Consider the following 22,629-nt stretch of genomic DNA (forward strand, 5'->3'; position numbering starts at 1 on the left):
TTCCAATACTTATTAGCTGCTGTATGTCGTGCAGGAAATGTTGTTTTATTTTCAGTCTGACACAGTGCTCTTTGCTGACATCTCTGGCCGAGACAGGAACTCTGTCTCTGTTTTCTATGAATCCCCATAGAAAATCTCTCATGCTCCGGACAGTTCCTGTATCGGCCAGAGATGTCAGCAGAGAGCACTGTGTCAGACTGAAAATAAAACAACAATTCCTGCATGACATATAGTAGCTAATAAGTATGGACTTGAGATTTCTTAATAGAAATAAATTACAAATCTACATAACTTTCTGACACCAGTTGTTTTGAAGGAAAAAGTTTTTCGCTGGACAACCCCTTTAAGTTTGAGTCAGACTAGAACACAGGCTTTATGGCTACCATCCAGTCTTTCATCCACGTCCCTCCTTATCCCAAGGTTATGGTCAACAGCTTGGTGATACCACCAGAGTACAAGTCATTGTAAAGTCTATATCCTGGCAATATTGTAGTTATTGCGGCTTGTTTCCCGCTTGACTCATGGCTCTCACGAATCCTTGGATTTCCTGCTCCAGATGTTTGTTCCTCTTTTCTGCATCATCTCGTGAACGCTCCATATTTTGCAATGTAATTTCCAGCGCCTTCCGCTGGTTTCTTTCTTTTTCCAAGTCCTCACTGAATTGCACCACTTTCTTCCAAACGTCATAATTTTCTTTCTCTAGGCTAGGGGGGAAAAACACGGAAATTTTATCTGGCTCAACACTTCTAGAATATGTCATTGAGAAATCCCAGAGGATTTATTAGGTTAAAGCATACATTTTCAGGTACATCTGGTAAAAACAATACATTTTTTAATTGGAATTGTTAAATATTTTCCTTTATCTAAATATTGTAGTTACGGTATATATTTTTTTCATGACACCCAACTCTGTTCTACATTTCCTCTCAGGAACGTCCAGTGCTTGTGGTCACACATGCTCTGTAGCCTTAGTCCCTCTTGTACAAAGAAAGAGTCATCTGGTTATATGCTGCTAGATTATAGTGAGTATTAAATCGTACCCTAGGCTTGATTCACAGCTTAGACTTCTCAGTACTGCTCTATAATGTCTTCTAAGCTGCTGCTGCCGCTTAGGGTATACTATAGAATTATAGGGGAGCAGTATTCTCTCTTCTGTGTAAGGGTAGCATATGGAAACATCATAAAGTCTTCAACCACTAGCATTTCAGCATTTACATTGAGAAGACTACCCCTGTTCAGACCAGATTTTGCTGTGACAAAACTTGCAGACTCACTGAATATGCACCATCTATGACAGTGAAAAAACAAGCTCTCAATGTCATTGATGGCGTGCACACAGTGAGTCTGTGGAGCTGACTACATTTTAGATATTTTTTCAGCCATTTACTTGCAATAATAATAATGTAATTTACCTTTTGATGCGGTCCTCAAGTTTCTTGTTGTGAATTCTCATTTCTTCTACAGAATCGGCCAACCTCTCACAGCTGTAGCCATCTTTACCTTCAGCAGCAAGACAGGTGACCCCATTTCTAAGGTGGCTTGGGCTCTGTTGGTCTTCCCTGTTCACAGTACATGTATCAAATGCTCCGGAACTATCTCCGCCGCCTTCCTGGATGCAAGGAACATTATCATAAGTTGAGGTACGATGTTGTGAGAGTTCTTCAGACAAAGACCTCTTGTGCGCAGCGGATGCAGAAAAATAAGACTTTCTCCCACTGGGAGATGCCCAAAAATCCCCACTGAATATTTCTTCTTTAAAGGTACTGGCAGTGTTGTCATCTGAATTTTTCGCTATAGGACAAGTTGTGATAGGCATAGTCTGAGTTCTCTTTCTGGGGATAGCTTTCCATGTTTCCGCGTTGTCCACTAATCCAAAGCTGTAGTCATCCGTAAGAGACATGCTATCATCTGAGATCGAGGAACCACGCGAATCACCTGAGTATTTCTGGAGGGGAAAAAAAATAAAATAAACAAGTGCAGGGTGGACATGCTATATATGCAACTTGCAGTTTTTCCCCCTAAAAGCAATATCCTGTTGTCTATTAGATTGCATATACTGAAGTAAGCTATTCAACATCATAATTAAGAACTACTGCTGGTCTTGTACTGGTTTTGTACTGAAGCCTCTAATTTTTGAGGCTGCCCTTGTTTCAATGGAGACTCCCTTTCATACAAGGAACAACCATCTAGTTCGGATCATTGCCATCTTACCATATGTGTTTTAGATGAATCTCCCGGAGGTGAGCTACTATCTTCAGCTGTGTCCCAGCCAACCGAACTGCGTGGAACCTGCACTTTCTTTAGATCATTTTTCTGTGTCTTGGCTTCCACGGGCTGGTCATTGGATTTAGGAAAGAATTTCTCATGGCGGCTGATCATCACAGTCATTAGTTTCTGGATCTGTGGTGCACCTAAGGGGTAAAGTGACAAAATATTAATTCCAAAGATACAGATATTTTTTGGGAAAAGTAATTACTTTATAAAAAATAAAAATACCAATCTACTAATTAATAACTTTTATCATGACTCCTATTCTTACAGGTCATTCTTATGCAGACGCCATATCCCATCTAGTATCTATATAAAGTTGTCACGTGGCTGAGAAATTTCAGTAATTTTGCTTGTCACATTGCTAGACACCATTAGTACTCCATTCACCGAGGTGTTATGGATGTGCAAGACATTGCTCTGTATTGCGAACATCTACTCTTGTTTGTTAGTGTAGTGTAGCCCTCTGGTCAACCGGTCACTTGCTAGATGGTATTGTGTGACGCCACTACTGTGGTGGTTGGTCGAAGTATAGCTCAGCCGAATGGTAGGTTGTTGTGACGCCAGTGCCGGTTGGGCACACAGGTATGGAGGCACACCTGCTTTTATTTTTGGAAGGCTGGCTATACCCTTTCCCTGTGGTCGGTGACCTGCCGAGCTGTGAGAGGGTCCCTTGGGTACTTATCACGGTGGTCCGAAGTGGAGCTGTGAACAACCCTGACTAACGGTACCACCACCTACAGAAAGCAGAGATGACCCAAGGAAGGTGTAATGACTGTGTAGGTGCTGTTACCATAAATAAAATCTTCTTTACTTCGGGAAAACTTAATACAGTACCTGATAATAGACATGTGACTTGACTAGACACGATCTGCATTAAGAGCTTTTAGAACAGAAGAACTGTGCTGACTTGGTTGCGTGCTCAGATGTAGAGTGAGTTTAGAGTAGTAGAGAGGAGTTTGTGCTGAGAGTTCCAACCAATTAGAAGAAGAAGTAGAATACTGAAGAAAACTTTAAAATAGAAGACTACTGGTGCCCGTGTTTCAACCTTTGTTGTCGCTGTACCACCTGTTGCCCCATAGTGTCGGATGACCTGTCCTTCTAGGGTGACACAAGCCCCAGACCTTGTTGTTACAGGGTGTGTAATACCTCCTGTGAGTGGTGGAGAAGAAAGTGCAGAGAAAGAAAGGAAAATAGAGAAAGGTGGAGAACAGAAAAGAGCTCTTATTGGTGTGAAGATTACCAACAATCAATAACCCCTTATTCACTACAGCTGTGCAATATACAAGTGCATATACAAATATTAGCGACGTCTAGTGGCAAAACGTAGGTATAACTTCATTACCACTTTACTTACAGTACAAGCTTTTGCAAGTGGTGTATAAACTAGCAACACCAGTGGCACATTAGGCCATGTGAAAAACCTTAGGCTTAGTTGGTTCTAGTTTCCAGTAGAAGCAAGAAAACAAAGACATCCATGCTAAAGAAAATAAAATTAAAAAAGCCCCCTCAAGAAATTCTATTTCAGTCGCTACCTGCACAGATATGGGTCAAGAACTTGGTAATCATGACACTGTGCTGGGTCTAGGAGTTTTTACCCAAGATTGTCTTCAATCCAAGCTGAAAAGGCAATACAACGCTAAAGAACCTGTTCATAATTTGGCAGGAAAAACTGGCAAGACAGGAGAGGGAATAGCTGAATAAGGACTCTCCTTTGAGAGTTACCCTTCACAAATCCATAATACCTCAGTGTATGCAGTACTAGTAGTGTTCAGCAGTGTGAGAAGCAAAATCACAGGGCGTCACAGCCATACCAGACCTGAACAATATTGCCATACAAGACCTGACCTTGAAACTTCATGATTCTTTAGAGGCATTTTCTTTTTTTATTTTGTATATTAGTGTGTTTGGATAATATTGATTGTCCTTTTGAACTGGCACTGTCACTTTAGGGTACTGTTTACACTTGTTACACATTTTGGTTGCACGGCTTATGTGTTTTGATGTACTTTATTGCTTCTTCAGCTGATCACTGAGGGGGGGGGGGGGTAACTTCTAATCTCATATTAGTGGCTTATCCGAAGTATAGGTCATCAATATTAAAGTCCTGCAAAATCCTTTCAATCCATATTTCACTTAACAACTCGGCCAACACTACCTGCAATGAAATCTGATCAATATGAGATTGATTTGTTCTGCAAAGTAGTTTTGTACTGGGGACTTTTTTGCACACTATAGAAAAACCTCAGTCTATTAAAGAGATGACTGTATCTGAGTGCATTGAGTTGAAGTTATATTTCAGACCAATATAGTATGTAGACAAATATGTATTATTACCTCTCATAAGAGCCACTGGGTCTTCTACTTTTGGCCTCAGAAGATTGACTCCTATCACCATGGCTAGATTATCTACACTCATCTTATTTACACTGGCGTTCTTCTGTACTTCATAAAGAAACCTGGAATAATGAAGAGAAAATATGTAACCATCATAAATGTATAGAATGAATTACAGCTAAATGCATTAAAGGTGTTATCAAGCCTAAAAAAATAATGGCCTATCCTTGGGTTCAACAGTTTTAAGAGGCCATGATGCTCGTATAAGTGAAGCAGCCAACATTGGCTTCAAGTTGGATTGTACTTGCAAGCACACTCTTTGTGTATAGTTACTGGTGGTACAAGGTAGTGAAGCATTGCCATATTTACAGATAAACCATGGCTGAATGTGAAAATTGATGGTATCTATGAATAATATAGGTGCGTTCTTCATGTGCAGTTGAAGTACGGCATCATTGACACCAATGGAGGTCAAATAATGTGGGTGCATAGCAGTTTTGTAACATAGTGGTTGTGTGCATAGAGGTGATTGTGTAACCTCAGATGTGTGCACACACAAGTTGTTGAGTAACAATCCACACACACAAAGCATCATGTAAATCACATGGGTTGTGGGAGGCTGATAGGAATGACGGATAATTGCAGTTCTGAAGAAAAGGATATACCTGCATATAAAGCTGAGGAGGTTGTAATTTTCTTTAGGAAGAAGCTTTATCTGTTTCGTGAGTTCTTCATGGCCCTGGAAACAAGACCAGAAAACATTATTACACATCTCAAACCTGTATCTGTAAACTTTTATTAGGTGATAGAGAATGCAAAAGTAAAGCCATGCAAATGCAAAATTGCTTAGGGTCCTATTACACGAAAAAATTATCGTCCATACTTGGCCAATTACCGGCTGTTTCGGACGATAATCGTTTCATGTAATAGCCGACATGTATGTTCTAAAATTCTGATCATGATAGTGACAGTCTGCTGACCATGGCTCCATGTAATAGGAACATCAGCAGCAGACCACCGCTCACTTCTAACAGGAGACCCTGCTCAGTCAGACAGCTATCCTGTGTATAGCATTTAACTTTATTCAAAATACCCCTTTGAAGTATAGCATCTGCCTCTTTGTTCTACAGATTGGCAGGGGGTCTCAGCACCGGGACCCCCACCAATACAAACCTCTGACATGCTGCTATGACATGTAATAAGTTTGATAAAATGATAGGTACCCTTTAAGATACATATAAAATAAATAAAAAAAACAAGTATTACAAATGGCACTATGGCAATATAAAATTTTTCTTATGCAAGTACCTACCTATGTTTCATATCCTGGTCGACTTTCATTTTTTCAGTCTCTAGCTGTTTAGACAACAATATAATTTCAGCACGACTTACCTTCTCCTCATCAATGTTCATTGTATTTTCACATGCTAGGCAATCCTCATACTGGGACCACGGAAAAACAGGTTCAGGTAGCTCCCGCAGGTAGAGTTTAAACAGTGATGCCACCGTGTGGACATCAGTGTCCCTGAGAAAGACAAATAGATAACTCAATATCCCATGGGTGATACAATATACTTTTTTTCATGGCCTGGGTCAGAATTTTTTTTCAGAGATTGCTGTGAATTCAATTTACTAAAGTAACATCTATGCAAATAAAATATTCTCCTTGCAGACGGTGGGAGTCTTTAGGGCAATGCATCCTGGGAAAGAGTATGCGAAATATCTCTTCCTTAAGAAGGCTGAAAACTGTCTCTCCAGTGCCACCTACAGGTGACTATCCTGTAAGTCAATGACTGCCACTTAGGGAAGCTTTGAAATACGCTCAGATTATCAGCCAAGCTAGACTTATTTGTAGACAGCACTGTTTTAGTGTTGCTGATCATCTTCAGTAAGTAAGGTTTTGGCTGGTAGCGTAAGATGTCATGTATACTGGCTTTTATAAGGGACTGATTTTTGCGACAGAGATTTAGCCAATAGGTGGCACTAGAGGCTTCCTGGGAAAGATTTATTTTGCTTTTAGAATATAGAAATATAACAAGCAGTTAGAGGGACATTAATCAAGACTGGCGTACAAGTACCCACCCTCAGTTTCCCAGACAGATTTCCTAAGAGCCCACACCTCTTAGTAAATCCGTCCAGCTCTGCGTCTGGTGCAGGCATGATAATCTGCCCCCTCTCCATGGCGTGGGGCTCATGTCCCCCTTAGTGTCCAATGTGTAATGTACCTGCTAAAAGATGGCCTCTCTCCAGCATCAAATGCTTCCTTCAGCTGCTTCACCAAATTGTCCTGTCCGGGAAGTCGGAATATCCCCTCTTCATTCAGCCCCTTCTCAAGGATAAAGTCTGCGCACTTTTCCATTAATATGGGAACCATGTGTCTTCCAAATTTCCTCTCATATGCTATGGTGTCTGCCAGGCGCTGGCCAAATACGGCTGCAAATACAAACAATAGAAAGTAGAGATCAATCAATAACAAACCATCCTCAATTACCAACTTAGCCAACACTATATGCAAAGATCCATTGCTTAACAAAACATACAATACAGTGTACAATAAAAAAAATAAAAATAAAATGATATATAAAAAATATATATAATATATATTTAACTTTCATATATAAAAATATGAACGTGTCTCCCAGCCAAAAGTTCGTGGCCACCCATCAGATCGACAGATACATGTCATGCATTAAAAATTTAAATGATAAAAAATTTAAATTTTAAATCAATAAAAAAAAGGTTAACTGATCAAAAGTATTTAAAGCACATTGCATAAATTTTTTTTATCTGAATGTGTCCATGTATATTGTTCATGGTCCAAAGATGCTGAGAAGATACTTTACATTCAGAAAGTAAGAAATTTGGATAGCAGTTTTTCTATATGAAATTATTGTTAGAACAATGGCGAACCATGTTGGTTTCTTCCTAAGGTCTATTGTGCCGTACATTAGGGAACATCAACCTGCTGGCATTATTGGCTAAATACACGTCATCTCTACCTCTTTGCTGCTTAACAATCCTCCTCCTGTCAGCCAGGGATACCAGTCTCATCTTCAGAGTCGGGATGCAGGTGGAATCCCACCCTAATGTCCTATAACACTGAGACATCCTAAGACAAGGAGACCAATCTCCGCTGTTACTTGATCCCCAGGGGTCTGTCACCGAGAGGCTTCTTTCCTTCTTCCTTCTAGCCGTGCTGTGGATCTTGGGTTGGGCCTGCTCATACCTGCCTCTCTTACAAAGGGCTGCCTTTGTTTTAAAGAATATTGTATAAACCAGAATTTCTGTCCCCTCCCTGCGAAACCTCGCTATTACCTTCTAATTGTTAACTCATTCTTACCCAGCAACAGGAACGATCATAATATAACCTATTACAGCATATAATTAATTGACGTAGGGCAAGGTTTTGTAAGGAGATGTTTTACATCTTATTTTTTATTGACGTTGGTTCTATATATTTATTGGAAAGGCATGACTAGATACTATTGTCTGAACTGTCAAGACACTGTGCCAATGACAAACACAAACTGTTCTCAATGTACTAGGAGGAGTCCATTTATAGTGGCAGGCATCAGATAGACTCATTGCTGCAGCCAATTTCTCCATGCAGAAGGCATTCCCATGTCCTGGGAGGAATAAAGTGTGCTATGAATTTGTATTGTATTATGCTTCCTATCATTTTATTAGTTTGATGAATTTTGTCTATGAATTTGATGAATGATGTCTATGACACAGCCATGTCTATGCAGGTTCTCAAGTGAAGCTTACTGTGAATCTGTTATCCTTCCAAAATACCCAATATAGTGCTGAACATAGTGCTTCCCAGAGACATCTCTTATTAACAACTATTGAATAACATACAGGCAGATGAACTCTAATTTACTTACTATATTTACAATGGTTATGATTTAAGAAACAATGTATCAGTATTAGAGATGAGAGAACAGAGCCTCCTGAACTCAGATTCGTTCAAAACTTTGCAAAAAGTTCAGTTCAGCACTCAACTTTTTCAAAGTTCGGACAGGTTCGGGATTTGTTCTTACCTGTCCATGCTCCCCCGGTGTCTTCTTGTAGCTCTCTAGTCCTATCTCATCTTCATCTCAAGTGAGGGCCCGCTCAGCCAATCACAGGCTGACTGGGACGGGACAGCTCCTGTCTCTAGAGTGGCAGCCCGCTCGGCCAATCACAGTCCGCATTGCTGTCCTGTCTCAGTCAGCCTGTGATTGGCTGAGAGGAGTGAAAGCTAACTCAAGCAATCACAGGCTGACTGGGATGGGACAGCACTGTGACCTGTGATTGAGACAAGAGTGACAGACCGCTCAGCCAATCACAGGTGGCAGAGCTGTCCCATCCCAGTCAGCCTTTCAGTTGGCCTTCACCAGAGAAGACGATGGTACAGGAGCGCACTGAAGAAGGATGACACCGGGGGAGTGTGGACATGTAAGTATAATGAGCAACTCATTAAAGTTCAATTCAGCACGAACCCAAACTTTACATTTAAGTTCATTGTTTTGATATTTTATGTTGCTTTGTTACCTCCTGATGGGAACCCCGCTGCTCTTTTGATAGCTTTCACCCATTCTTCCATTTCTGTTTGAGAATTTGCCAGAAGGATGCAGCCATCTTGTGCGGGTTTGGTCTGCTCTAGAGAATATAAATGCGAATAATCAACATCTAAATATTCACTTGACGTTACATCACAAATTGGTCCATAAAGAAGACATATAACCAAAAATTCTGCATGCTTTCAGCTATAATGGCACATAGTCACCACCACCCATAAATCCAATAATGATATCTCTACCACATCTTATCAAGGTGATGCCTACAATATGGCTGGAAAAGCAAAAGTACAATTCGGGTCTAATTCCTATTGCACATCCATAGGTTTTAATAGGGTATGTGAACAGAGGTTGCTGTGGTATGACAATCCCTTTAATGAGTCCATTATATTGATTTCTGGTATATCTTAACAATATGACTACCATTGCAGCTTCCACAGGGGTTGTCATCCATTTTTCTTTGGGTCATAAACAGTAAATCTGGCAACATGGGCTTGTCATCTTACTGGGAACATAGGGCATGTGAGTATGGTGCCCGGCTACCTACTCTTTTTTTACCAGAGCATTTAGATACATGGCTAGGGCAGTGAAGTAAATCTATATGCTGCCTGATCGGAAAATCTTTGTATCAGATCCAGGGTTATCCATAATCCTTTGCAGTTGCGCAATTCACTATATATTTTGGAGCAAGTCAGCTCCTGTACAGTGAAATGAACACATACTGGCTAGACAGAGAGGTAGAGGCAGGGTTTGAGAGGGTTATAGAAGGTTGATTATGTATTAGGATAGTGGATAGAGGATAGAGAATAGTGTGAGGGTAGTAGTATAAGATGTGTAGCTGTGAAATGGTCCTGTCCTGTCACTTTGTGTGTCAGTACACACTGTCCACAGCTCTTCCAGGTGAAGTTAACCCAGTGAGTTACGTCAGGTGGCCTGTACTAAAACTGTGTCTGGCAGAAGAAAAGGTGGACAGTGTATGGATCACTGGTGTACAATCACTGCAAAAAATACCTAATAGTCCCACTATAGTAGCTGCAATCAGTCTAGTTGTTATAGTGCAATTCGTTCAAGGTTTGGTTTAGGCCAAAGTTTGGCGAGCCTGCTGAACTACACTTATAAAAAGTTTCTCTATTGAATATGATAACTGGTTGAAATAGTTGCTCTAGCGCAGAAGGTCCACTTGCATGTTCAGTGCAGAAATAGTTGGCATTCACACAGTTATCATAGTCATTATTTTACCAAAATAACAAGATTTAACCTTCTTTGAACTATGAAAACATATAATTACTCCACAGGGAAGGACAAAGCATTGCCCAATAGGTCTCCTTCCCTTAGTGAATGCAGCCTGTCCTGACAAAGCTCAGTATGCTTGGCATCTTTGCCAAAAATGTGCCCTTTTCATCTTCACTTTCTTAACCTAAGACAATTATTACCATTTATAAAGAGTTAGAGCAAGATCAGCGTTCAGGCTTAGAAATCCCAGGGGATGATCAGGAGACCAAAAAATAAATGTCATTCAGGTGATGTTGTACCAAGTAAAGTAACAGGAGGTAAATCCAGAGCTTTACATTAGACACTGCATAATGAATATCCTACCCAGGATCGTTGAATTATTTACAGTCATTTTATTATATCAGTCGAGCACCATGTGCACTGACAATAGGCAAAAAGACATCCATCCAATGCTCAGCAGATAAGAAAAGTGTTACCACTGCTCAGTAGATCACAAGGCATCGAGGTAGAACGGATGATTGATGAAAAATAGATTTGGCAGATAACATTGGCTGTCATCTATCACTTTAGTGTTCTCAATCCACCATCTTATTGATTTCACTGATATAAAACATCCCATTGTATAACACAAACAGAGAAGATTGTCAGCAGAAGAAGAACCTCAGTCCTCACCTAACCTCAGACTGTGCCCACGTTCACTTTCCTATTAAAAACACATTTCCATGAACGTCATTAAATCCTTTAACATGTATAAATGTTTTGAATCCTTTCTCTTCTTTTTTTCAGACTACATGGATTTCATTTTTTAAGTCTGTCTTGATAATAGACAAATCTCAAAACTCATCTGTTCAAGCAGGCTTACCAGGCTCCCTAATTTTGACTGCTACCCTAAACCTCCCCCCCCCCCCCACACACACACACACACCTCCGCACACACACACACACCCCAAGCATTTAAGCACTTAGATCTGTAGCATGCAGGCATTGGCTGGTGACAGGTTCACCCACCCTTACTTGCACTGCCTTATTTATATAGATGGCCGGACCATAAGAACAATGATGCACTTTGCCCCTCTGCCATACTGTCTCAAACCCCCTTCCCGATAGTGTGTAAGCTCATGCATGCAAGCAGGGGTCTCACTCCTCATGTATGGATAATTATATGTATATCTCTGTAATGTCTGATTTCTGTCTATGTATGTACCCCCAGAATTGTAAAGTGCTGCGGAATCTGTTGGCGCTATATAAATAAAAATTATTATTAAAATTATTATTATTAGATCTATTATGTTCAACACCAAGTATGCCAATAGTAAGGTATAGACAATTAACTGCTCAACCTATTGGAATTGGAATTATTTGAATTGGCTAAAAGTTTTCCTACTTTGTATGTATATCCTTAATATGAACCTGTAGCCAACCCAAAAATGATGATGTTACTACAAATAAATAGGTTAAAGTGTCCTGGTTACTAATTTTTTTTTACACTTTTATTTTATGCCCTTCTATTCCTAAGATATTTTGGTTTATAGAGGGACAGGGGGGTGGGCCAGCCTCTCTCTAGTGTTTTAGCCTGGGCCAGTACCCGGGATTACAACAGCACTGTACGGGGAAACCGGGCCAGGGTTTAAAAAAAAAAAAGAAAAAAAAGGACTGCTGCACCACCTTCGCCGCAGTGGCGCCATTCTATCCATGGGAAAAATTAAAGTGAATGTACTGCTGGTACATTCGCTTTAATTTTAATAATGAGAGTAAATATCAGGTAAAGGACTGTATAATCCCACCCATGACCTGATATGCACACCCATCTGACTTTTAATTGAATTGTCAAACTATAAACTCAGATATCTTGATTATGGAAGGAAGGGCCTATTGAGAAACTGCCCCAGGCAGATTTTCTACTATTCATCACTTGTGTCAGCACGCCACATGAGCTGTATCGTTAAGGCACCTGTGTAGTTTTCACTACAGAGGAATAGGAAAAATGGTGAAGAGGGTGGGGAGGAGGGACGGTGGGGTGGTGCAAAGTTAGGGCACAGATACTCCAAGCCACGGCCGTTGAGCACAGGGCTGCAAGTTTAAAAGTTGTTTTTTAGGACAATAACTGCATCACCTGCCAAACGGACCCCAGGACAGATCTTGGATTAAAAGCAGCTATCCGAAGGTACAAGCGGTTTGGGGGGACAGATTGTGGGTACAGAGTCGCTTTAAGCAGAAACAGTGGCGCAGATTTGATAAGGTATTTGTGATATAAACCTTTGCTAGACTTTGCTAAAAAAAACTACCAGCCAGCTAGATTTGGAAACCCCATTTACACCATCGGTTTTGTGTGTATGATGAGACCAGAAAAAAAGCTACAGAAAGAGGAAGTCACACAGTGAGAAATAGCAGAAGACATGATGCCCAACAAGGGAAGCATGAATATGTAGCAGCTCCATGTTCACACATTATTGTATTGGTGTCAAACCCCCCCCCTGCAGTATTTATGGAGAACTTATAATAAATCCAAATTTAAAAAGTCAAAACTTTTGATGTTTCCCTGTGATGTAAAAGCAGAAAAGTGCAAACACCTAGACATATGGTTAATATAAAGATTTAGAATTGCAATACTGCTATAGAAAATACAGAAACAAAGGCATCAAATTGTGTTTACCATCCCATCACACTAAGGTGACCTCAGATACAGGATGGACCCTATACTCTACTATGGACTTTCCTGGGCTAATATTACATGGAATCTGTCAGCACCCGGACCCGGCTGACAACATGCAATAAGTGGCAGCTCACTAGTTAGCAGGTTACCTTTGCCTTAGTTGTCAGTGGAGGGGATGCTGCACAATTTCATTTCTTGTACTTTAATCCACAGTCATAGAAGAGTCATGGTGCCTGAAAAAGCTAGATCCAGTCCTGGGAAACTGAGAGAAGTTTCACAGGACTGGATCCAGCTTTTCCAGGCACCAAGAGTGGCACAGATAGTTTGATATGTGAGCCCTGGCTCTGAGTAAGGATACACTCTGGTGCAGTACAATATGGACTGGCTATTAGAGATGAGCGAACCTCGAGCATTTGATTAGCTGGGGCTGCTGAAGTTGGATAAAGCTCTAAGGTTGTCTGGAAAGCATGGATACAGCCAATGACTATGTCCATGTTTTGTACATAGCCTTAGGGCTTTATCCAACTTCAGCAGCCACCGCTAATCACATGCCGAAAGATCGGGTTCAGATGGACTCGAGCATGCTCGAGGTGCGCTCATCTCTACTGGCTATAATAAATGGATACAAAGAAGATTGTGTGTACATTACTCTATCACTGTACCATAGTTCCTAACAGTCCCAGCAAAACTATGTCCAAGGTATGCACCATGAAGCCCCCCCCACCCTCGCTGCCCTCCATGCCTTTAGCTATAAGCACTAATGAGTGCTTATTAGTGATGAGCGAGCATGCTTGTCCCAGCTTGGTACTCGATCGAGTATTAGGGTATTCGATGGTACTCGTTACTCGGACGAGCATCTCGCAATACTCGAGAAAATCGCATCATTCTTTCCCTGTAAGTTTTGGCGCTATTTCTCAGCCAATAAACATGCAGGAGACTCTTTGGTACATCCTGCGATGACGTGGGACCCATACATGTCGATAGCAGCGATTGGTTGGCCAGATCAGATGACCCTGCCATATAAAAAGCGCAGCCGGCAGTGCTCGCTTCAGACGCATGCTGTGAGAGATCAGGGACAGAGCTGCTGCTTCTCAGGGAGAATGTCAGTGTAGGATTTAGCGTTCCAGTAGGCAGGGAATACTAGTAATATAAACAAACAGCCCTTTTCAGGGCTTCAAATCGTTTTTTAATAGTATTACTACAGACTGCTGGCTGGGACTTGCAGTGCTGCTACCACGATTTCAGCAGCACACTGTGGTGATCGGCTGCTGGCAGAAAGGGGGCTTTAGGTGTTGCATACAGACCCCCTAAGAAGTGCTCAGTGTACTCTTTTTTGATTTTGGGGCTGGTGGTGCTGCTGTACTACATTGTATTGCTGGGATTTGTAGTACACCTGCATAGAACTTCACTGCTCATTGGAAGGGGGTATCCAGAGTGTGTATAGGTCCAGCCACTACCAGATTGTATCGCACAGCCCCCCAAAACTAGTGGGTACTTCATTGTATTGCTGGGATTTGTAGTACACCTGCATAGTACTTCACTGCTCATTGGAAGGGGGTATCACAGAGTGTGTATAGGTGCAGCCACTACTGGATTGTATCCCACAGACCCCCCAAACTAGTGGGACCCCAAGTATTTTTCCTGATTTCTGTATTTTATACGCAAGGTCTATCTGAGTTCACAACTGCTTGCACAGAGTAAAGGTGGTGTCACGGAGTGTGTATAGGTGCAGCCACTACTGGATTGTATCCCACAGACTCACGGGGTCTCATGCTAGACCGATATTGAAACTGCAGCAGTGTGAACAGATGATCACGTGGATAGGGCATAATGTGTCCAGTAACTTATCCACCACCCAGTCTTCCACGCAGTCCACCTACGCTACCCAAGGGAGTGGAACCCTTGATCCAGCAGTTCAGCCTCCTTCCCCACAGCCTGGCCCCTCCAGGGAAAGAAGGGATACAGATCCACCACCACCATGCTCCCAGGAACTCTTTTCTGGACCCTTCCCTGAGTCTGAGCACATTTATTACAAATTTATTACAAAATCGTAACAAAGACTGCACAGTGTTTTGCTCATTCTGGAAAGATGAAGCTCAGTGATACACAAATCTGGAAATTGTCCAAAGGTTGCGGCAATATATTTCTCCTTAAGAGTGGATTATTGGTTTTGTCTGCCCATTCCCTGCCACAAATATTTTATTTGTATAGCGCACACAGATTCTGCAGCGCTTCACCTATCTGTATGTTTTTGGGTGTGGGAGGAAACCGGAGTACCGGGAGGAAACCCACGGAAAGACGGAGAGAACATACAAACTCTTTGCAGATGTTGTCCTTGGTCGTATTTGAACCCAGGACTCCAGTGCTGCAAGGCTACAGTGATAACCACTGAGCCACCGTGCTGCCCTTGCCTCTATGTTGGCTACTGCTGGGCCTTTACTGCCATCCATGTTGACTACTGCTGGGCCTTCACTCATCACTCATTCGCTCATCACTAGTGCTTATAGCTAACAGTGTACTGACACAGCAGGGAACCATAAGCTCCCACTGTGACAGTATCTCTTGTATCTGCCTCCAGTCACAAGGGGCTGCTCTCTCCTCTAGGCAACCAGCGCTAGTGAAGTCACTCATGCAGAGCAGGGAGAGGAGTCACTGGGGGGCTAGAGGAACCATAAAGGTGAGTATAAACTGTAGCTTTTTTTGTTTTAGTTACAGATAAAGGGGGTATTGGTATGATGATGAAGGGGCAGGAGTATGATGAAGGGGGTAGTAGTAGTATGATGATGGCGGAGTAAGAAGATGAAGGGGGAAGTAGTATGATGATGAAAGGGATGGTAGTATGATGATGGAGGGGCAGGAGAATGAAGGGGATAGTAGTATGATGATGATAATGATGATGAAAGGGGTAGTAGTATGATGATGGAGGGGTAGGAGAATAAAGGAGGTAGTAGTGTGATGATGCAGGAGCAGGAGGATGAAGGGGTAGTAGTATGATAATGGAGGAGAAGGAGGATGGGGGTGGTAGTATGATGATGTTGGGGAGGAGGATGATCAAAGGGTAGTAGTATGATAATGGAGAGGCAGGAGGATGAAGAAGGTAGTAGTATGATGATAGAGGGACAGGAGGATGAAGGTGGTAGTAGTATGATAATGGAAGGGCAGGAGGATGGAGGGGGTAGTGGTATGATGATATAGGGCTGCAGCTGCATCAAATGGGCACAAACTACCAGTATATACAGCCATTCAGTAGAGTGCTATCTCTGGGCCACATCCTGTATGCTGCCTTAAGGTGGGGTGTGTAATTTACTGGGGATCTGACACTGGGGTGTGTAATATACTGGGGACCTGATACTAGGGTGTGTAATATACTTATATTTGGATGTGTAATTCTCCTTTTGTGTTGTTTAACTGTAAAATTCTACACCTCCTATTGTCAACACTAAAGCATCCCTGAAAAAATTCAAATGTTGGCAACATGCTGTGCAGTGGTCAGTAATATGCCAACAGTGTTTCCTAGTTCCTAGTTGTGGATTGTAGGAAGCATTGTGGAGCTCCTGAGATGGAAGGATGGCCTGTGAACAAGTTATTTTTAAGACTTTAACATATTTTTACAAGTCTATTGACTTCAATGCTTAGAGTCCAGCTGTAATTCAGACTATAACATACCTGGTATGACCTCAAAGATAAATTTTCCAGCATCGTCCGGGCTGCAGGAGACCTCGCTCACTGTGCTTCTTAATAAAAACAGGAAACCCTTCAGAGGATAAAAGACAAAACAGAGTTTAGGGAGACAAAGGATAGCGTACAATTCAGGAGAACATCACTGCACCTGGACTATAACTTATAATATAGTAATGTATGTACCTAACTGGTGAACACTGTTATAGATGTAGAACAATAATATGAACATTTGCTCATGCATTACTTGCCGTCAAAACCATATACAAATGAAGTTTATCTGAAGGAAGGAAGTGAAATTTTGAAAACACACATATAAGACCCCGGTATTATAATGTACCACAGACACGATATGGGTTGGATATGAGATTCTAGATCTGTCGCTCCACAGGAAAAGAGCTAAATCTGTTCCTGTTACCCTGACTCATTCTCGTCTTGAATACAGATCAGGAATTTGTTGAAGGTTAGGGTTCACACGAATCTCCCAAGTACACCTATATGCAGCAGCCAAGCTCATCTTCCTGTACCGTGAAAACACCAATGCCTCCACCCTGTGCCAGTCACTGCACTGGTAACCCATTCAGCTCAGAATAGGAGTTGTGCCCATTACTGTCACCCACAAAGCTTTCCACAGTGCCACACCTCCCCTCATTTCCGCTCTTATCTCTGTCCACCATCCTATCTGTACTTTAGTTTCTTCCAATCATCTAAGACCAATATTGCCCATAATCCAAACCTCTCACTCTCATCCCCATGACCTTGCTCATGCTGCATCAGTTTTCTGCAAAGGGATATCTCTGACTCCCAGCCATGGTTTTAAGTGTTCGCACCATTCATACAGGCTCATAACATTGCCTCATAACATTATTTTCACTTTCCCCCAACTTTCATTCAGTAGTGCCCCCTATGTTCCTTGTACTTTGTACATACAAAGAATGGGTGAAAACTGGCTCTTTGGGGAACATTTATTAAGACTGGTGTACTCGTATGCCAGTCTTAAATAAAGTTTTGCCCCCTTTTCCCTGGCCGCCATAGTAAAGCCGGCCACCCTGGGGCCTGATGCAGGCATTGCGTTGCTCAGAAGCAGGTGTAGATTTGTACAGTAGGGTCCAAGTACAGGTGTGCCAGTTCATATTCCACTTGTCCAAAGGTACCTTTGTCAGGTGTCACACTCTGGGAAAATGAGTGTCTGTCCACACTATGGCCACTTGGTGTCTCACTCTCCCCTGTCTTTGTGCACAGCTGAAGGAAGGGAAAGGGTTAACTTGTCTGCTTCGCTGTTGTTGTTCTGTCCATTCACTGTCTTGGTTGCTCACACTGACTTCACCTATGACACTCTTGCACCCTATCCTTTCTAGTCCCTAGTCCCAGTCAACCCTATTCAGAGAGTTTGTTCATGGTGGGAGGGTCTTCTTTAGTAGATGATGAAGAGAAAGAGACACAAAGACAGAGATTCTACTGAAGCCTTTAACCAAGCCTGGCCCAGGGTTAGGGCCCTTATCAGGAGCCACAGCTTACAGATTTTATTTATGAGAGACTTTCCTCTATAAACTATGCAGTGCTAAACCAAAAGGTAGGGTAACTGTCACCTGGTTTCAACCTTGCCTATGCCAGTGATCAAAACTAGTCAGGACAATCCATAGCCAGGATTAATCTGCAGTGGGGCAAATAGCATAAGCTGAAGTACTCCACTAGATCTTGCTCGGCCCACTCAGGTAATCTTAAGAGATTAGCTTCACCCAATTTTTTAAGCCTGGGGGTCATACTACCAAACCTGACAATTGCTGGACTTGTTTGGCGAAAGGCAATCTTCTTCTTCACTTCTTATCCTCAACCGTGAGTACACAAGTCTTCTTCTTCTTCTTCTACACAAAGTTACTACACAACATCGTGGCAGAGTACTGTACTACCTAGGCAAGGTCCCCAAGACAGCCCCCTAACCTACTCAACTCAGCCACACTTCCTTACCAACTGAACTCAGCTATTCTGCTTAACCTACTATCTATACTTCAAGCACCCAAGCTAAATACTCTGTACTGTTCAGCAAGAGGAAGGGCATTGTACATTTGAGATTATTTTTGGCGCACTTTTCACCTTTCGTAAGTCTTAACTGTATTGCACTAAAGATTAGTGAAAGTTGGTCTTGGTTAAGTGCTGGATCCTGTGCTCATTCCTCTCCGCCACACCTGCACCCACACATTTCTGTTCCCCTTACAAAGCCCAGTGCCAGTGTGTCCTGGGGTGGGTATCACCACTCCTGGCCGCCGTGACAAGTGCACATCCAAAAACACCACCTTTCCCACTGCCGTCATCACCTAACAACTCCGGGCCACAGAAGTATCATAATTTATGCTTGCGAGAGGGTGTAAATTATGATAAACCTGGCACGCATGCCAGGGACAAGGCAAGAATCCTTGCTCACTGGGACCATCAGTTTGACTTTGATGAAGAAACCAAAGAGCAGATTTAAGCCAAAAATACCAGTTTTCTAGCAAGATCTCCCAATATTATTTCTAATACACATTAGTGCAGAAAAAAAGAGAGATGAACTCTCCATTGGCCAGGGGAAGCGTGTCAGCGTGAAACGGCCGTAGCCTAGTGGAGCACCCCTGTTGCTCTTTGTCTTATACAGCATGTTACCGGTGTCGAGCGATGCACACAAAAAATAACCACAAAAGTCATTGGTGAGTGCCGTTCATCTCTCTTTTTTTCTGCACTAATGTGAATTGAAGCCTACTGAATTGGAACAGAGCAACACTAACTTGTTAACCGGTATATCCATTTGCGGCTGCAGTGAATCTAGCTAATTGCTCACTTTGCCTTATGGTAGCGGCATGAGCAGTGCCGGGATTCTACTCTCTTTGCTACAGAATTATTTCTAATACCTTTGTTACCTATAGTCTGTTACCATCCACAAAACTGATTTCCAAAAATTTTCATTAAAAATGGCAGCATTTCTCAAGATGTAGCTTAGTGTAGTGTGTTAATGTGCATCAAATTATATGTCACAATAATGGCCCCTTCTAGCTTTTCTGCTGCCACTAAGACAATGCTATCTAATCTATCACCATGATGTTATAGAGAAGGAAGAATTTAGCAGATTGATATATATCATTGTAAGATTCAATATAACTTGCAACTTGTTGATTGAAATCCCAATATAATATTTTCATAATACAGTAGATCATTTCTGCATTCCCAGTCCTCACCACTGGCTTGCATGTAACATGTGAGTCTAGCTGTCATTTGGCAGCCATGGAGTCAATAAAACCAATGGTACAGAATAAGAGGGAGACAGGGGGAGTGTTGTGTGGCAGAAGCTGCTAGACAGTATGACTTGCGGCGCTTCCACATAACATAACACCTCTTAGGAACTCTACAAACTGCCACCTGAAGAGAGATACTCATCTTGCCTCATGGCAGATATGGTCCTGCCTTCAATAGACATTCATCGTCTTCAGGAATATGATAAACATCACGTTGTACACTGGTATAAACTTAGCAATATGACAGTATTATAAAATGTGCCACCATGAGTGGAAAAAAGGAAGTAAAAGGTAAGAGGGCCCTAGCTCTTTTTTCATACTTACTTGCAATTTTTCTCTGTTTTACCTATGATCAATGTAATGATTTTTTCCCCCACCCCTTTTGTGAATAATTTTAGTCGAGATTTGAAAAACCACCCCAGTTTCTCAACATACTTTAAATATGAATAGGTCTAATCAGATTTGGGGCCCCCTTTCCATTGTCCACACAGAAGCCACGTGTATACCCCATAAAGAGGTCAACATGGCCAGCTCTCAGCCTGGCAATAGTGTCAAGATCATCAACAAACAACTAAGCCACCATGAAAATTAGTTTTTTTTAAGTTTGATATTGATGAAATGTTATGTCTTACAAGCAGATTTGGATGCAGATTTGCTCAGGATTCCACCATTTTCATTGAAAATGTGCATTTAAATCCATATGTTGCACCACATGCAAAGCCACCCTTAGGCTTGGATCATACAAAGTAAAATTAAAGCAAAATACAGACAGAATTTTGTGAACAGGTGGGAAAAAAGTACATTTTTGTGCAAAAGCAGGTGGTACATAATGAGCATATTCATTACTTGGATGTCCATAATCAATGTGGACATTATTCTATACGGTTTGTGCATTGTCAGACAATTTTCTATTGACTTCAAAGTAATGCGTTATTATATTGTCAGTATAGCCGTATTTACTTTTATATTACTGTGTGTGAACATAGCCTTAGAATAGTGATAAATGCTAAAACAACTTGTTCAGTTGGTCTTAATATGTTGTTGAATAGCAATAGCAATTAAAAATTATGATCACAATAAAGATAGATAGATAGATAGATAGATAGATTCTTACCTGCGGTTTGCTGTCATCTTCATCTTTGTAAAAGAACAGATACTGTCCCTTCAGTACAAAGTACCTTTGCTGCCAGTTCTTCACAAATGACTTTTGCTGCTTCTTTAACCATCCGCATTTCACCGGCTTCTCCAAAGAGTTGTGTAACCGTGCAGAAGGCAAAGCATGGTCACCCGTCATCATGCTGACAGAGCGCACTGTAGGAAGGAATAATGGAATAGTTGGTGACCACTGGAGGTACTATGTGCTTCTAAGAATACACACTAACATAGTCCTGTCACCATGTTGCAGTGAACGGGGACTGTGATATCACAGGAACTTGGGTCGAATTAACAGCTGGCTTCTGGCTTTACAATCTTTAAGGAAGTGGCCAAAAAGAACGTTTCAAAATATACTTCCTCTAGTGCGTAGGAGTGTTTTTTAGTGAGTAGAAGGGCAGATAAAAATAAGTCCACTCTACAGGAGTCTAAGCAATAACATTTCAGTGCTTACATGACCGTCATGTTTACGCAGATAAACCTGTTTTCCCCCAAACTGTGGAAATTGCTTCATACACTTATAAATAGTTTTGTGAACAAACATTTATTCAGAATTCAGCTGAACTTATATTCGTTTACTAAAGGACAAAACCATAAAAAAAAAAAAAAAATCAAAGTTTGAAGGAGTACTGTCAGGACTTGGGGACTGGAGGACACGAGACAGGTAATGCTCTAGCACTGACATCCGCCCCACAGTCCCTGCCTGATTACCTTAACTGCCCTAAATGGCAGTGGATAACTGGTCGACAGTCCCTGGTCTGTACAGGTGTGACACAAAACGCGGATAACACAGACAAACACAAAACTTGTGGTCAGAATAGCAAGGTTGGCAACAAACGGTCAGCGTAGTACAAAATCGTAGTCAAGAAAACAGTCCAAAAGCCAGAAATCAGAAAGCAAGGAATATAATCAGAATACAAATTCTAGGTCTAGAGTCACTCAGAAACTGAGGCTTTATTGCAGGCAAAGAGGACACATAGGGAAGTATATATATGAAGGAAGCCTCAGGACACGATTGGTGCTGAGACTTCTGCCCCAAACCCCACACTACAAGCTGACTGGCGGTGCCAGCCGCCAGTCAATGATAAACAATTCTATGCACCTGTGCCACTCAGCTGAGGGCAGTGAAGCCCCAGCCGTGCTAAGATCAAAGTACGCCGCTATGCCCCTAGCAACCCGGATGGCTGGTAGCTAGGGACACTGCCAGCAGGCTCCCTGCATCTGGCCGGGCCTATTGCCAGGGACAGCATTGACAGGGAGCCAGGCATGATGGCCGGCTCCTGACAAGTACTCTTATGGTTGAAATGGATCTCTTTTTTTAGCCTTACAAAATATGTATCTATGTTACTGTGAGCCATATATATATCTATGCTCTGGACTTAGGGTTGCTTTATACTCTTTTGCCACTTGGTGTCTCACTTTCTATTTACTGCACAGCTGGAGGTATCACAAGGGCTAATGTTTCACTTACTTCTGATTA

The 22,629-nt window shown here is 41.9% G+C and overlaps 1 protein-coding gene across 2 annotated transcripts in view; it reads right to left on the bottom strand.

The window, feature by feature from the left end:
- Positions 1–255: 255 nt before the first annotated feature.
- Positions 256–22,629, bottom strand: part of ARHGAP25 (Rho GTPase activating protein 25) — a 48,889-nt gene continuing 26,515 nt past the window's right edge. Inside the window, exons 2-11 of one of the 2 annotated variants that reach the window (XM_069943044.1) lie at positions 21,112–21,308; positions 16,720–16,807; positions 9,142–9,249; positions 6,831–7,038; positions 5,998–6,130; positions 5,271–5,344; positions 4,606–4,727; positions 2,212–2,411; positions 1,413–1,945; positions 256–704 (exon numbers count right to left, since the gene is read on the bottom strand). In XM_069943044.1, coding sequence (XP_069799145.1) covers positions 494–704; positions 1,413–1,945; positions 2,212–2,411; positions 4,606–4,727; positions 5,271–5,344; positions 5,998–6,130; positions 6,831–7,038; positions 9,142–9,249; positions 16,720–16,807; positions 21,112–21,308 — 1,874 coding nt within the window. In that variant the 3' untranslated portion in view covers positions 256–493. Of the gene's footprint in view, positions 705–1,282; positions 1,946–2,211; positions 2,412–4,605; positions 4,728–5,270; positions 5,345–5,997; positions 6,131–6,830; positions 7,039–9,141; positions 9,250–16,719; positions 16,808–21,111; positions 21,309–21,392; positions 21,443–22,629 lie in introns of those variants that run through there. The other variant, XM_069943036.1, reaches the window with a different exon arrangement.

Source organism: Dendropsophus ebraccatus, chromosome 1, assembly GCF_027789765.1.
Source record: "Dendropsophus ebraccatus isolate aDenEbr1 chromosome 1, aDenEbr1.pat, whole genome shotgun sequence".
Lineage (NCBI taxonomy): Eukaryota > Metazoa > Chordata > Amphibia > Anura > Hylidae > Dendropsophus > Dendropsophus ebraccatus.